Source organism: Balaenoptera physalus (assembly GCF_965194825.1).
Source record: "Balaenoptera physalus genome assembly, chromosome: 5".
Classification (NCBI taxonomy): Eukaryota; Metazoa; Chordata; class Mammalia; order Artiodactyla; family Balaenopteridae; genus Balaenoptera; species Balaenoptera physalus.
In genome coordinates, this window is record NC_138884.1 from 56,543,732 (window position 1) to 56,556,929 (window position 13,198).

Sequence of the window (13,198 nt, forward strand, 5' to 3'; positions counted from 1 at the left end):
AACTAGGATATAGCAAAAATTTAAAAAGTCAAAAAAGGTTCCAAAATTTTAAAATACTCTCCCAAATAAGAATAAAAAGTCCCATGGCAGATTATTTAGAAAATAATGACAAGAAAACTAAATATCAAACATGTAATTAGAGGCAAATTCACAAATTTAAACTCTTATTAAGAAAAAAAAAAACCTCACAAACCTCATATAAAACTTAGAAAATTAGAAAACAACAAAACAAATCTCAAGATAATATAATAAAGAAAAAGAGCAAATCAATAATTTATAAATAGAAAAAAATAGCAATAAATTCTAAAAACTATACTAAAAAACAAAAGTACTTTAAAAAACATATACAGGATAGCACAGGGAACTATATTCAATATCCTGCAATAAACCATAATGGAAAAGAATAGGAAAAAGAATGTATATACATGTATAATGGAATCACTTTGCTGTACAGTAGAAATTAACACATTGTAAATCAACTATTCTTCAATAAAATAAATTTTAAAAAAAATATACAGAAGAATGTCCTATTTTAGGCTATGCATATAAATTATGCATATAAAAATTTGCATATTTTATATGCAAATAAAAGTGTTATGATGAATGAAGTGTTATGATGTCTGCAACTTAAAGTGGTTTAGAAAATATAAAAGAATATCTATTATTTTCTCTAAGCAAACTACTTATACTAGTTTTTCTAAGCAAATGTGACAAAACTGGTGAATCTAGGTGATGAGTATATAGGTGTTTGTTATACTATTCTTTCAACCTTTCCATTCATTTAAAATTTTCCAAAATAAAAAACTGAGGAAAAAGATATGCTGACATTGAGGGTATTTAAAAATAAGAGCTTAAGCTCTTTCAAGTAAGAGCTTAACTGAGCTTTATTAAGCAATAAATTCCAAGAAAATGTGTAATGTTTCATTATTTTCTTACCTAAAATGTTATGTGATTTAATTTCTCTTTAGATTTTCTTTTCTAAAGTGCTATGAACCAAGGAGTCCCCAATGCTCTAAGATAAAATGAAGACAGATCATCAAGATTCCTGATTTTATGGCGTTTCAGAAAATATTACAGTGAAAAGTCATTTTTAAAAGCTTGTATGTACATGTATACTTGAATTACTTTGAAGTGAAAAATTAAAACAGAAAAAGTTGATTGGACATAATCCTATAGAGATTTTGTAAGCATTTAAGAATAAAAATATGTAGATGTTTTAATTGTGTAAATATAAAAGCTGGTATGCAGAAGTCATTCTTCTTTGTACTTATTCATTTTTAATGTTCTATAAAGTGAAATGTGAAGTAATATTTCCCTAGATAAATGGTTTTATGTGGATTTCAATCATATTCTAACTCAAATATCTGCATAAATATCAGCTTCAATAAAAAAAAAAGAAAAAGTTGATTGGAAATATAGCAGGTCACTAAACATTCTTTTGAAAGTGTGGAAAATCCCACTAAGTTTCTGTGCTGACACCAAAGCACTTATAAAGGGGCCAAAACTACAAAAAATGATCTGAAACTGAGTAGATTTTATAGTACACTGCACCCTTTAAAAGGTCCATTGTGCATTATAACACAAATCTACGTTTTTATCCTCAAACTTTATCTAACTTTATTAATCCCAGAAGATTTCTAGGTTAGACTTGATTTGAAAATCAAAGTCTAAAACCCATGAAAACTACAGTAACTATTTCTACATATGTGAGATTCTACTGAACTGGATTCAGACATAAAAGTTAGCTGCTACTTGAAAACATATATACAGAAACATGGGTCAAATTTTATAGGTTCTTTTAGGAGTGTATATAATAGGCCATGAGAGTCATAATTTATTATGGTATGAAATACTATGATAGGTTAAATACATCAAATAGGCACATTCCAAATTTTCCTTTAAACTACAGTTCATGTCCTTTCTTCTTGATAAATGCTCCCTACTACAAGTCCTAATGTACCGTATTTTACAGCTGTAGAATTTTTTTCTAGTGAAAAGTTCTATGTCTTGATCTCCACCACTCTCAGCAAATGAAACCTAACAACAACACTATCACCTTTGATTTTAAAATATGTGAAGCAGTCAATATTAACAAAAGTGAAAGAAGGAAGAGAGAGAGAACATTTTAGTTTTTGACAAATATAATGATATTATGTGTGCCTCTGTAAAATGGGAAAGTCAACATTAATAGAAACTTGGAAAGAACTTTTACCTTATAATAAAGGACAAGTTAAGAAAACCAGTCAACAATGGGACTGGCTTACAATTACACTTACAAGTGATCTCGAAAAGTAGGCTGGAGGCCAAGATTCTTAAATCAAACAAGCAATCTATCAGTGAGGAAAAACAAAGCATGTTTCTGAGAGCCTCATAGCTGACATAAAATGGATTTGTGGTATGTTATAAAATACTAACAGACACCCTTTGAAAATTACTTCAAAGTCTTCATTCTGGCAGGTTTCTACTATAATATCTGGACACTGTTTAGTTTTTTGTGTAATGTCAAAATATACACCTGACTAAGCATTCCTATAATGAATAAAGGACAAGATTCTTAATTCTGACTCTCATTTTGTGAAATCCCAGGAATGAAAATTTTCACTTTCAATATTACTTCTAAGGACTGTTTGAAAAGTTTAGTGTAAATTAAATTTTTATAAAATAAAATATTGATTCACCATATATAATATATATTTTTTAAGGGTGTTTAGGTTGTAACATTTCTGGAAGGACAAGATGAAACTATTAATAGGAGTTCCATAAGAAAACAATTGCAGAGAGATGGGATTTAGTGCTCCCTTATACATTTTTGTAAACCGCTTGAATTTAACCAAGTGAATACATTAATTTGAAAAATTTTAAATGTCAACAGGTTTATCTGGGCAGCAGAATTATAACTATGATATTGTTTTCTAAATACTAAACTCAGATTAATCATTTGTAAATTATCTAATTACTACCTGAAATTAAACTGCTATTTAGAATATATATACTGAGACACATTATGTCTCAATTTCATTTTTTGAGAATCTGCCTTAGTTTCATTTCTATTTCGTGGAAAGAGTCATAATTTAAATTTTTAAAAAACTTAAGGTCCAGTTGAAGAAATGTGCTTTTTCTCCCCTGTAAACCTTTATTTTTAGTTTTATGCTTTAAGACATTTCCCTTGAACCTGATCACTTAGCAACTCACTTTTATCCCAACCAACTTATTCTTCATGCCAAGAGAGAAAATAAATGGTGACTGCATAACAGCAATATAAGAGACTGAAAAATAAAATATTCCAATAATAGTCTGTTCTCTCAGCATGATGTTCAATATATCATCTGAATGACATTTTCACTGATATGAGTACTTTATCTGATAGTGCATGTAGACATAAACAATTTCATGAATATGTAAACTACAGGTACAAATGGTAGGAAAGATTAAGAAGGAAACTAATTTACCTGCAAGTAATGCGGACAAATGTTAGATACTGGTTGGCTATAAGAGCATTAGTAAAGTTCTGATATACAAAGGCATTAGTGGTTGAGTTCTAATAACCAAGATGCTAATCCTCAAGTCAGATAATTAAGAAAGATCATTCAACTGATTGTATTTATCACTTTGATACAGAAGAAAAACCAGCTTAAACTACTCAAGATCAATTTCACATTACAGCAGTATTAGAACTGGATCCTGAAGCAATGTGGCAGTACAGAATTATAACAAGGGAATTCTAGGTGATTTAACTAAAGTAAGATAGTCTCTCCCATACAAGCAAATAAAAACACAAAACTAATACATTTCACTCTCCCTCAAAACATCTTTCTAGATTAGGAGTCAGCAAAACTTTTCTCTAAAGATCCAGACAGTAAATATTTTAAGCTTTGTAGGTCACATATAATCTCTGCAAACTCTTTGTTTTGCTTGTTTTTTAAAACTGTAAAGACAGATTCTTAGGTCACAGGTTATAAAAAAAAAACAAGCCACAACTGGATTTGGTCCATGGCCATACATGGGTTTGTTGACCCTGCTCTGGATAGGCCCCTTTTATCCAAAATGAGGCAGACCCTGAATAGGCATGTAAAGCTGTCAGTGCCCCTTCATCTGCACACTCATCCTAAATCCAATCCTTGTATCATACAGGTGGCAACAACAGAAACAAAGCAACAACAAAAATAAACCTTTAGTATTTCCAACTATATAATAAGAATAACATCACTCGTGGAAATCGCCAACTTTTAAGGAAGATATATTACTTTGCTTTGAAATCTTTTAAAAAAAATCTGTTACCTCTGATAATTATAAAAATAAATATTTTTATGGAATAGTTATATTGTATTAGATACAATTGTAGATAGATTTTTATTCCTTTTTCAACAACTTTATTGAGGTATACTTGATAACTTTATAGAGGTATATTTTGCCTATTATGTTATTCACCATTTTCTAATTTATAATTCAATGATTTTTTAGTACGTTTATCAACCAACACCATAAATCAGTTTTAAAACGGATGATCCCTGAGGCACATTTACTGTTAATGCCTGTTTCCTCCCACCCCCTTGCCCCAGGCAACCACTAATCTACTTTTTGTCTTTATAGTTTCACCCTTTTTTTGGACATTTCACATAAATGTGTTTTCTGCATCTGCTTTCTTTCACTAAGCATAATGTTTTTGAGGTTCATCCACATCATAGCATGTATCCATAGTTTGTTCCTTCTTATTGCTAAACAGTATTCCAAGGGATATGTTGCACATTCTTAAAGTGTCAATTTATTAAGTTTTTACATATGTATACACTCAAACCATCACCAGTCAGGATAACAAACATGTCAATCATCCCCAAAATTCCTTGTGCTCCTTTGTAATCCCTCCTCCCCACCCCATCCCAGCCACCTTGTCCCCAAGGCAACTACCAGTCTAGTTTCTGTCACTATACATTACTTTGCATTTGCCAGAATTTTACATAAATGGAATCACACAGTATGTACTCTTTTTTTTCTGGCTTCTTTCATTCAGCACGATTTTTAAAAAATTCATTCATGTTAAAGCATGCATCAACTGTTTCTTTTTATTACTGTATTAAAGAATATTCAATTGTATAGACATAACAAAGTTTGTTTATACATTCACCTGTCAATGGACACGTGAAATGTTTCTGGGTTTTGGCTATTACAAATAAATCTGATATATTTGTTTACAAATCTTTGCATAACCATATGTTTCCATTTCTCCTGAGTAAATATCTAAATGTGAAGTAGTGGGATCATATAGTAGGTGGGTATTAAACTTCTTAATCTACCAAACTGTTTGCCAAAGAAGTTGCATCATTTTACATTCCCACAGCAGCATATGAACATTCCAGTCGCTCCACATCCTCACCAACATTGGTATGATCAGTCTTTTTAATTTTAGTCATTCCAATAGATGTGTAATGATATCTCATTGTGATTTTAATCTGTATTTCCTTAACAACTACAATAATGTTGAGCATCTTTCCATGTGTTTGTCATCTGTCTGCCATGTGTTTGTCACCCCTTAGTGAGGTGTGTTCAAATCTTTTGATTTTTAAAACTGGACTGTTTTATTGTTGAGTTTTAAGAGTTCTTTATATATCGTGGATTTATCAGACAGATGATTTACAAATATTTTATCCCAATCTGCAATTTACCTTTTCATTCTCTTAACAGTATCTTTTAAAGAGAAAAAGCTTTTAATTTTTAAAAAGTACAATTTATCAAGCTGTTCTTTTGTGGATCATGCTGTTGGTGTCATATCTAAGAAATTATTCCCTGACCCAACATTTTCTTCTAGAAGTTTTATAATTTTAAGCTTTACATTTAGATCTTTGACACATTTTGAGGTAATTATATATGGTATGAAGTGTGGATCAAAGTTCATTTTATCAGATACAGATATCTAATTGTTCCAGTGCCGTTTGTTGAAAAGACTTGTTTCGCCATTAAAAATGCTTTTGCATCTTGTTTTAAATCAGTTGTCCATATGTGTTTTGTCCTTTTTTTTTTTTTGGACTCTCTATTCTACTCCATTGATTGTTTTGTCTCTTTTGACATCAACATCACATTGTCTTAATTCCTGTAACTTTATAAATCTTGAAATCAGATAGACCTCCAACTTTGTCCTTTGTTAAAGATGTTTCGGCTAGTCTAGATCCTTTGTATTTTCACATGAATTTTAGAATCATGTCAATTCTACAAAAAACCTTAATGGGATTTTGACTGAGAATGTACTGCATCTATACATTACTTTGGGGATAATTGACACCTTAACAATATTAAGTTTACTAATCCCTGAACATAGTTCATTCCATCATTTATTTAGATTTTCTTTATTTAATTTCCTCCACTATGTTTTGAAGTTTCCAGTGTATGGATCTTTCAGATCTTTTGTCAGATTTATCCCTAAGTATTTCATATTTTCTAATACCACTATAAATGGCATTCCGTAGTTTTAAATTTTAATTTGTAAATGTTCATTGCTGTTATATAAAAGCAAACTGATTTCTGTATATTGATCTTGTATCCTTCAACTTACTTAACTCACTTCCTTGTTCTAGTAACTAGATCATGTCATCTTTTGAAAAATGAGTTTTACTTCTTCCTTTCTAATCTGATGCCTGTTTTTTTTGCCTGACTACACTACTTAGAATCCCTAGATTAATGTTGAACAGAAGTGGTGAGAGTGGATATCCTTATCTTGTTCCTGATCTTAGGAGGAAAGCATTCAGCCTTTCATCACTATGATATCAGCTGTTGCTTTTTCTTAGATGCCCTTTATCTGGTTGAGGACATTAACTTCTATTCCTAGTTTGCTGAGACATTTTAGTCAGGAACAAGTGTTGGATTCTGTCAAATGTTTTCTCTGTATCTACTGAGATGATCACATGACTTTTGATTTTTAGTTTGTTAATGTGGTAAATTATAATGATTGATTGTTGAATGTTAAACTAACCTTGAATTCCTAGGATAAGCCTTACTCGGTCATGATATGCTATTCTTTTTATACATTGCTGGATTCTATTTGCTAAAGTTTAGTTTATAATCTTAATATCTACATTCATGAATGATGCTGGACTGTGATTTCCTTTGTCTGGTTTTGGTATCAAGGTAATGCTAATCGCTTTAGGTGGGAGAGTAAATCAGGTCCCTGTTACTCCATCTTAGCCAGAAGTAGAATTCTGTTTAATAGTTATTAGGTCATTATCTCATCTACTCCTTCCTAATCTAGAAACTATATATCATTATCAACATCATTTTACATATAGGGAAAATGGGGAATGGGGAAAAACTGAGGCTCAGAGAGCAAGGTAACACAGTTTTAATCTGGAACTAGGATTTGAATCCACACATATGAATCTAAAACCCCTTCTCTTAACCTCCTACTATACTATACTATTTAAGTAGTACTCAGAAAACATTCTCTTGAGGCACACAGATTAATTTCTTTTTCATTAAGAAAAAGCATTATATCTCTAAAAGACCCAGGTAGTCTGGTCTGGAGCCCATGTCTTAATCACTATGGTATTTGTTAAAAAGAATGAATGAGATGCCATGGTTTCTTATACACTGAGTTAGGATCTATATAAACTATTAACTACTCAATAAACTGAAAACATTACTTAAGAAAAAAGATACATCTAGGAAGAAAGAATCTTATAAAGATACTTTACAGACCTAAACAGTCCAACAGTAACAATAGGTGTTATCATTCTAAAATTTTATTTAATCTTTGATACCACATTGTGAAATAGATATTACTATATAAATTTTATAGATGAGGAAATTTGAGACACAACAACATTAAGAAACTTGTTTGGGAGGAGGGGCAATATAGGAGTAAGGGGTTAAGAGGTACAAACTATTATGTATAAAATAAGCTACCAGGATATATTGTACAACATGGGGAACATAAACAATATTTTATAATAACTATAAATGGATTATAACTTCTAAAAATTGTGAGTCACTATATTGTACACCTGTAACTTATATAATATTGTACATCAACCATACTTCAATTAAAGAAACATTTAAAAAAAAAGAAAAGAAACTTGTCTAAAATCTGCCATCCCTTAAGTAGCAGAACAGGTATTCAAGCCCAAGTCTCTACAGCTCTAGAATAGTCTCTTAAAATTTGTATTTGGTTTTCTGTTTGTGTTTCACATTGCACTGTTGCCATCCCTGAGAAACAAGACACACTGCCAAGGGCCTTTTGGGAACAAGGAAATTCCAACATCAGATTCAAGCAGAGCTCAACGCCAAATGAATTAGAGCTAAGCTTTGATGATAATGAAGGCGATGGGGGGTTTCCCAATCCCTGACTGGATTAAACTTGCTTTGCCCCCTTTCTAAAGCAAGTTTTCCTTCCATAAAACTAGATAAGTTCCTTTTATATATTTCTGATGATTTACAATAGGCACAGCTCAATGAGCTTGGACTGCTAGTGGTGGGCTATAATGCAGAATTGCTCTCAGGAGTAGGATGGGAGGAGGAATAACAGCTCTTCAAATAACTCCAGTCATGAGGCAAAACAGGCTAAAGAGCCTGGACTCTTGAGGAGACGCCCAAGGTTTAAATACCAAGTATGCCTCATACTAGCTGTGAGACACTGGAAAAATTACTTAACCTCTTTGGGCTTCCATTCCTTCATCTAAAAATTAGGGATGATAACTTACCTCTTATAGGGTTCAGGATTAAAAGACAGAATATATGCAAAATGTCTGGAATAGTGCCTAGCACTTGGTAGGCACTGTTTAAATTTGGCTAACAATATTATTATTACTCCTATAGTTACTGCACAGGAAAAAATTACATACATTAAATAGGCATGTTAGAAATTCTGTAGGATTAAGAAATATTAGCAAAAAACTATATCTTTTGAAACACAGTCCTATAAAAATCTGATTTATCGATATTAGTGTCCTAAAAATGGCTTTGGAAATTAATTTCCAGCATCTTCTATAAGTGGGCAAACAGCTTTTAAAACACAAGCAGGGATAATCAGAAACAATTCATTAAAATAAAGCAAATTACTCAATTCCATTAAAGTAGTATTAAATACTTACTATGGACTCAGCATTATGCAATACTCTATAAGGTACATGCAAGATCTAGACCCAACTCCCAAAATGCTTAAAACATTAGCAAAAATAACATAGAATAGACTAATAAGGCAAAGTACAAGTAAATGTCAGAGAGTGGCACATAACTCTAGAAAAGAAGGAATTCTAAAGCACTACTAAAATTTATGATTTCAACCTATAAAAAAAAAAATCTATGTATATATTTAGTGCCACTCCTAATGCTACTGACAAGGACAAGTTCAAAGGGCTGGTATGTTATAAGTTATTAATGAATCACTTAAGCAAAAAATAAAAGGGGTTACTGAATAATTTTCACTGTAACTTACTGTTGCTATTTTGGTCTCCAGAAAGTTCTCCCTTTCTTCATCTACCTTAATTTCATGTCCAGTTTTAAATAATTCAAGCATTTTGGGGATGTCTCGGCCAATGGAATCTGGTTAGAAAAGGAGAAAATCCAAAGTTATCACTACATCTAAACAAGTAGCAAAAATTACTGAATAAGAGAAACATTCAACCAAGTTAAGATATAAAAAATGATTTCTGGCAGATAGACTTTAGGGTGGCCCAATTCCTGGTGTTCATGCCTTTGTGTGATCCCTTCCCCTTGCATATGGATGAGAGTTGCAACGTGCTTCTAAGCAAGAGACAGTATGATTATGCATACCTGATTACATTACATAAAACTGCAATGCCTATCTTGGAGGAGTCTCTCTTCCTACTGGCTTTGAAGAAACAAGCTACAATGTTGTGAGGTGGCATATGGAGAGAGCCATGGGTCAAGAAACTGAGATCCTCAGTCCAGAAACCTGCAAGGAACTGGATTCTGCCAAAAAGCCACATGAATCTGGAAGGGAACTTTCCCCAGTCAAGTCTCAGATAAAATCACAGCCCCAGCTGACACCTTGATTGTAGCTTTATGAGACCCTGAAGCAGAGAACCTAGCTTAGCTGTATACATATTCCTGACACACAGAAGCTGAGATAGTAAATGTGTGTTGTTTTAAGCCACTAAATTTGTGATATTATTGTTGTACAGTAATAAATAACTAATAAATAAGTATATACAATGATGATGCTTATACTTTAGAAACACTGATGACAAATTAAAATAAAACCTATAAAATAACCCATGATAAAAGTTGACAGTAGAGTCTTGAAATCTTTGAAGAACTTTTTACTTACCTTTGTGTGAAATTTGTCTGACCTGCCTTACCATAAAGAAGGGAAGAAACTAGAAAAGTAGCAAGATCTAGCAGTAGAAATAATATCTCAGTTGAGTGGTACAATCTGGAAGCAGCTCATTGCTGCACAAATGGTTACAGAAGCTGGCAGGAAGAAAGAGTTAAGAATTGAGACTTTATTGGATTCTAATGTCACTTTGTCCTCCATTAGGGTGGAAAAAAAGATGCAACTGAATAAAGAAAGGAGAAAAAAGGAATCAAGGTAAAAACTAAGAATTTTCCAAGGATCATGGAGGAGACTCCAAACGTAAACTATACCTTCCTAATCTTTAATCATTAACATTTTAACTCAAATTCAACACATAAAAATATAGATATATATTTTTTAGTTTTACTTTAAACTTATTTTAAATTTATTTTTTATTGAAGGATAGTTGAGTTACAATGTTGTGTTAATTACTGCTCTACAGCAAAGTGACTCAGTTATACATATATATATTCTTTTTCATATTCTTTTCCATTATGGTTTATCACAGGATATTGGATATAGTCCCCTGTGCTGTACAGTAGGACCTTGTTGTTTATCCATTCTATATATACCAGTTTGCATCCGCTAATCCCAAACTTCCAATCCAACCCTCTCCCATCCCCCTCCCTCTTGGCAACCACCAGTCTACTCTCTATGTCCCTGATTCTGTTTCTGTTTCACAGATAGGTTCATTTGTGTCATATTTTAGATTCCACATATAAGTGATATCATATGGTATTTGTCTTTCTCTTTCTGACTTACTTCACTTAGTATGATAATCTCTAGTTGCATACATACTTCTAATATTCTATAATACCATAACTTAGCCTGAAAAAATTTCAATTTTGTACCTAGAAAATGTGATTTATTTGAAGGGTAAGAAATACAATAAGGAACATACCACTAGAGACACACCACTCTCAGTGTGTCTCCAGCAGCTCTTCCCATGATAAGTCAATATGAAAATCTCATTATATGCAGCCACTGTGGAAAACAGTATGGAGGTTCCTCAAAAAACTAAAATTAAAATTACCATATGATCCAGCAATCCCACTCCTGGGCATATATCCAGACAAAACTATAATTCAAAAAAATACATGGGGACTTCCCTGGTGGCACAGTGGTTAAGAATCCGCCTCCCAATGCAGGGGACACAGGTTCAAGCCCTGGTCCAGGAAGATCCCACATGCTGCAGAGCAACTAAGCCCGTGCACCACAACTACTGAAGCCCGCACACCCTAGAGCCCGTGCTCTGCAACAAGAGAAGCCACCACAGTGAGAAGCCTGCGCACCACAACGAAGACTAGCCCCCGCTCGCCGCAACTAGAGAAAGCCCGCGCGCAGCAACGAAGACCCAACGCTGCCAAAAAAAACCCCCCAAAAAAACCAAAAAAACAACACAATAATGAGAAATCCGGTGATAATGGGAAGTGGAGATTAATATTTTATATATGATGGTTACAGAAGGCTTCTCTGTTTAAGGTGATATTTGAATAAGAATGTGAGCCAGGCAAATTAGCAAAGAGCATTACAGACAGATGGGACAATGAGTCCAAAGACCTGAGAAAGAAGAGCACTTAGTGCATATAAAGAAGGGCAAAGAGGCCACTATGGCTGGAGTAAGGGAAATGAAGGAGAGCAACAGAACCAGCTGTAATATATCAATAATTCATCTATAATAATTATAATCATACCTAATCATCATTGGAGTCTTTCACACATAAATAGTTTTTAAACTAACACATGAGAGAGGGAAATTTAGAAATATTTCAAATTGGTTACACTGCAAAACTTCCCTGTTTTAGCATTTTTCTTTATATAACCAAATTGTTTCAATAATGCAAGCAATACTCTGAAGTACAGCATGTCAATCTATGAGTTAAAAATAATTTACATTAGATTTCAATAATTTTATATCCATTACTCTCAAATATGATACAATACCAACTTCCATACAGAAAGCAGTGTCCTACTCAGTAGATGTGAATACTCTTCGGACAAGTCTGCTGCAATATCCTTTTGACAAGACTCCAACTGGAGCACTGATGTTCAATCCTAAGAACTATGTGTTAAGAGGAACACACAGTAGTGGGTTCCAGTTTTCTAATCATATCCCTTACCTGCCAACAACTTAGTATGCTTTAAAAGAATTCAACTATTTCCCATATGCCATAGTACCTACTATGGCTTAATATGCATAATAGAAAACTGATTCTATTAAGTCAAGATATTTTTCATACTAGTATTTTTTGTTTAGTAAATGCTAAAAAATAAGATTAGGAATAAAGAAAATCAAAAAATATCAATAAGATATATCTATATTAGATATGAAAGAATTTCAGAGGGCATTTGTATTGTGGAGAAAAAAAAGCTAAGTTGACAAGCAAAATGAAGGCCAATTTCTTCCAAGAAATTTTAAAAAGCAAGTTTTAAATGTCTTTTTTTAATGAGATAAAAAAGAAATACTCAGAAAACAAGCCAAATGTGCACTGGAAAAACAGAGAACTTGTCTATAGTTACGTAAGCAATTAAAATAAAACAAATAAAACTGCAGCACTAAACATGCTGCAAAATGTGCACATTCAATCCAGCCAAGTTGGTTACACCCACTCCCACTAGAAAAACAAAATGTAAGATAAAATGGGAAACTAATGAGCTCAGCTGCAGGGGCTTGTTTGTTTGTTTTTTAATTCCATCCATTTGCTCAAAACGTAATTTCTATTTTACCCTTACGTCTTTCGTTGGATGTAAGGGGAATCAAATGTTCCTAAACAAGATTCTGAATAAGCTCTAAAAATGCATAATACAAGCTTCATTTGTTCTAATGCACATCTGGCATATTCTGTTTTTACATTTTTGACAGGTTAATCATTTGTCTTCATGTTGAAAGAACACAAA

The 13,198-nt window shown here is 32.5% G+C and overlaps 1 protein-coding gene across 15 annotated transcripts in view; it reads right to left on the reverse strand.

Moving 5' to 3' along the window:
* The window catches only part of MRPL1 (mitochondrial ribosomal protein L1), a 220,372-nt gene that overhangs the window by 154,973 nt on the left and 52,201 nt on the right, over nucleotides 1-13,198 (reverse strand). For all 15 annotated transcript variants that reach the window (XR_014264278.1, XR_014264279.1, XR_014264280.1 and 12 more), the window contains one exon: nucleotides 9,419-9,525. Coding sequence is in view for 12 of the 15 variants with exons in the window: in XM_082463887.1 (XP_082320013.1) it covers nucleotides 9,419-9,525 (107 nt within the window). In the remaining 3 variants the exon portion in view is untranslated. The remainder of the gene's footprint in view (nucleotides 1-9,418; nucleotides 9,526-13,198) is intronic.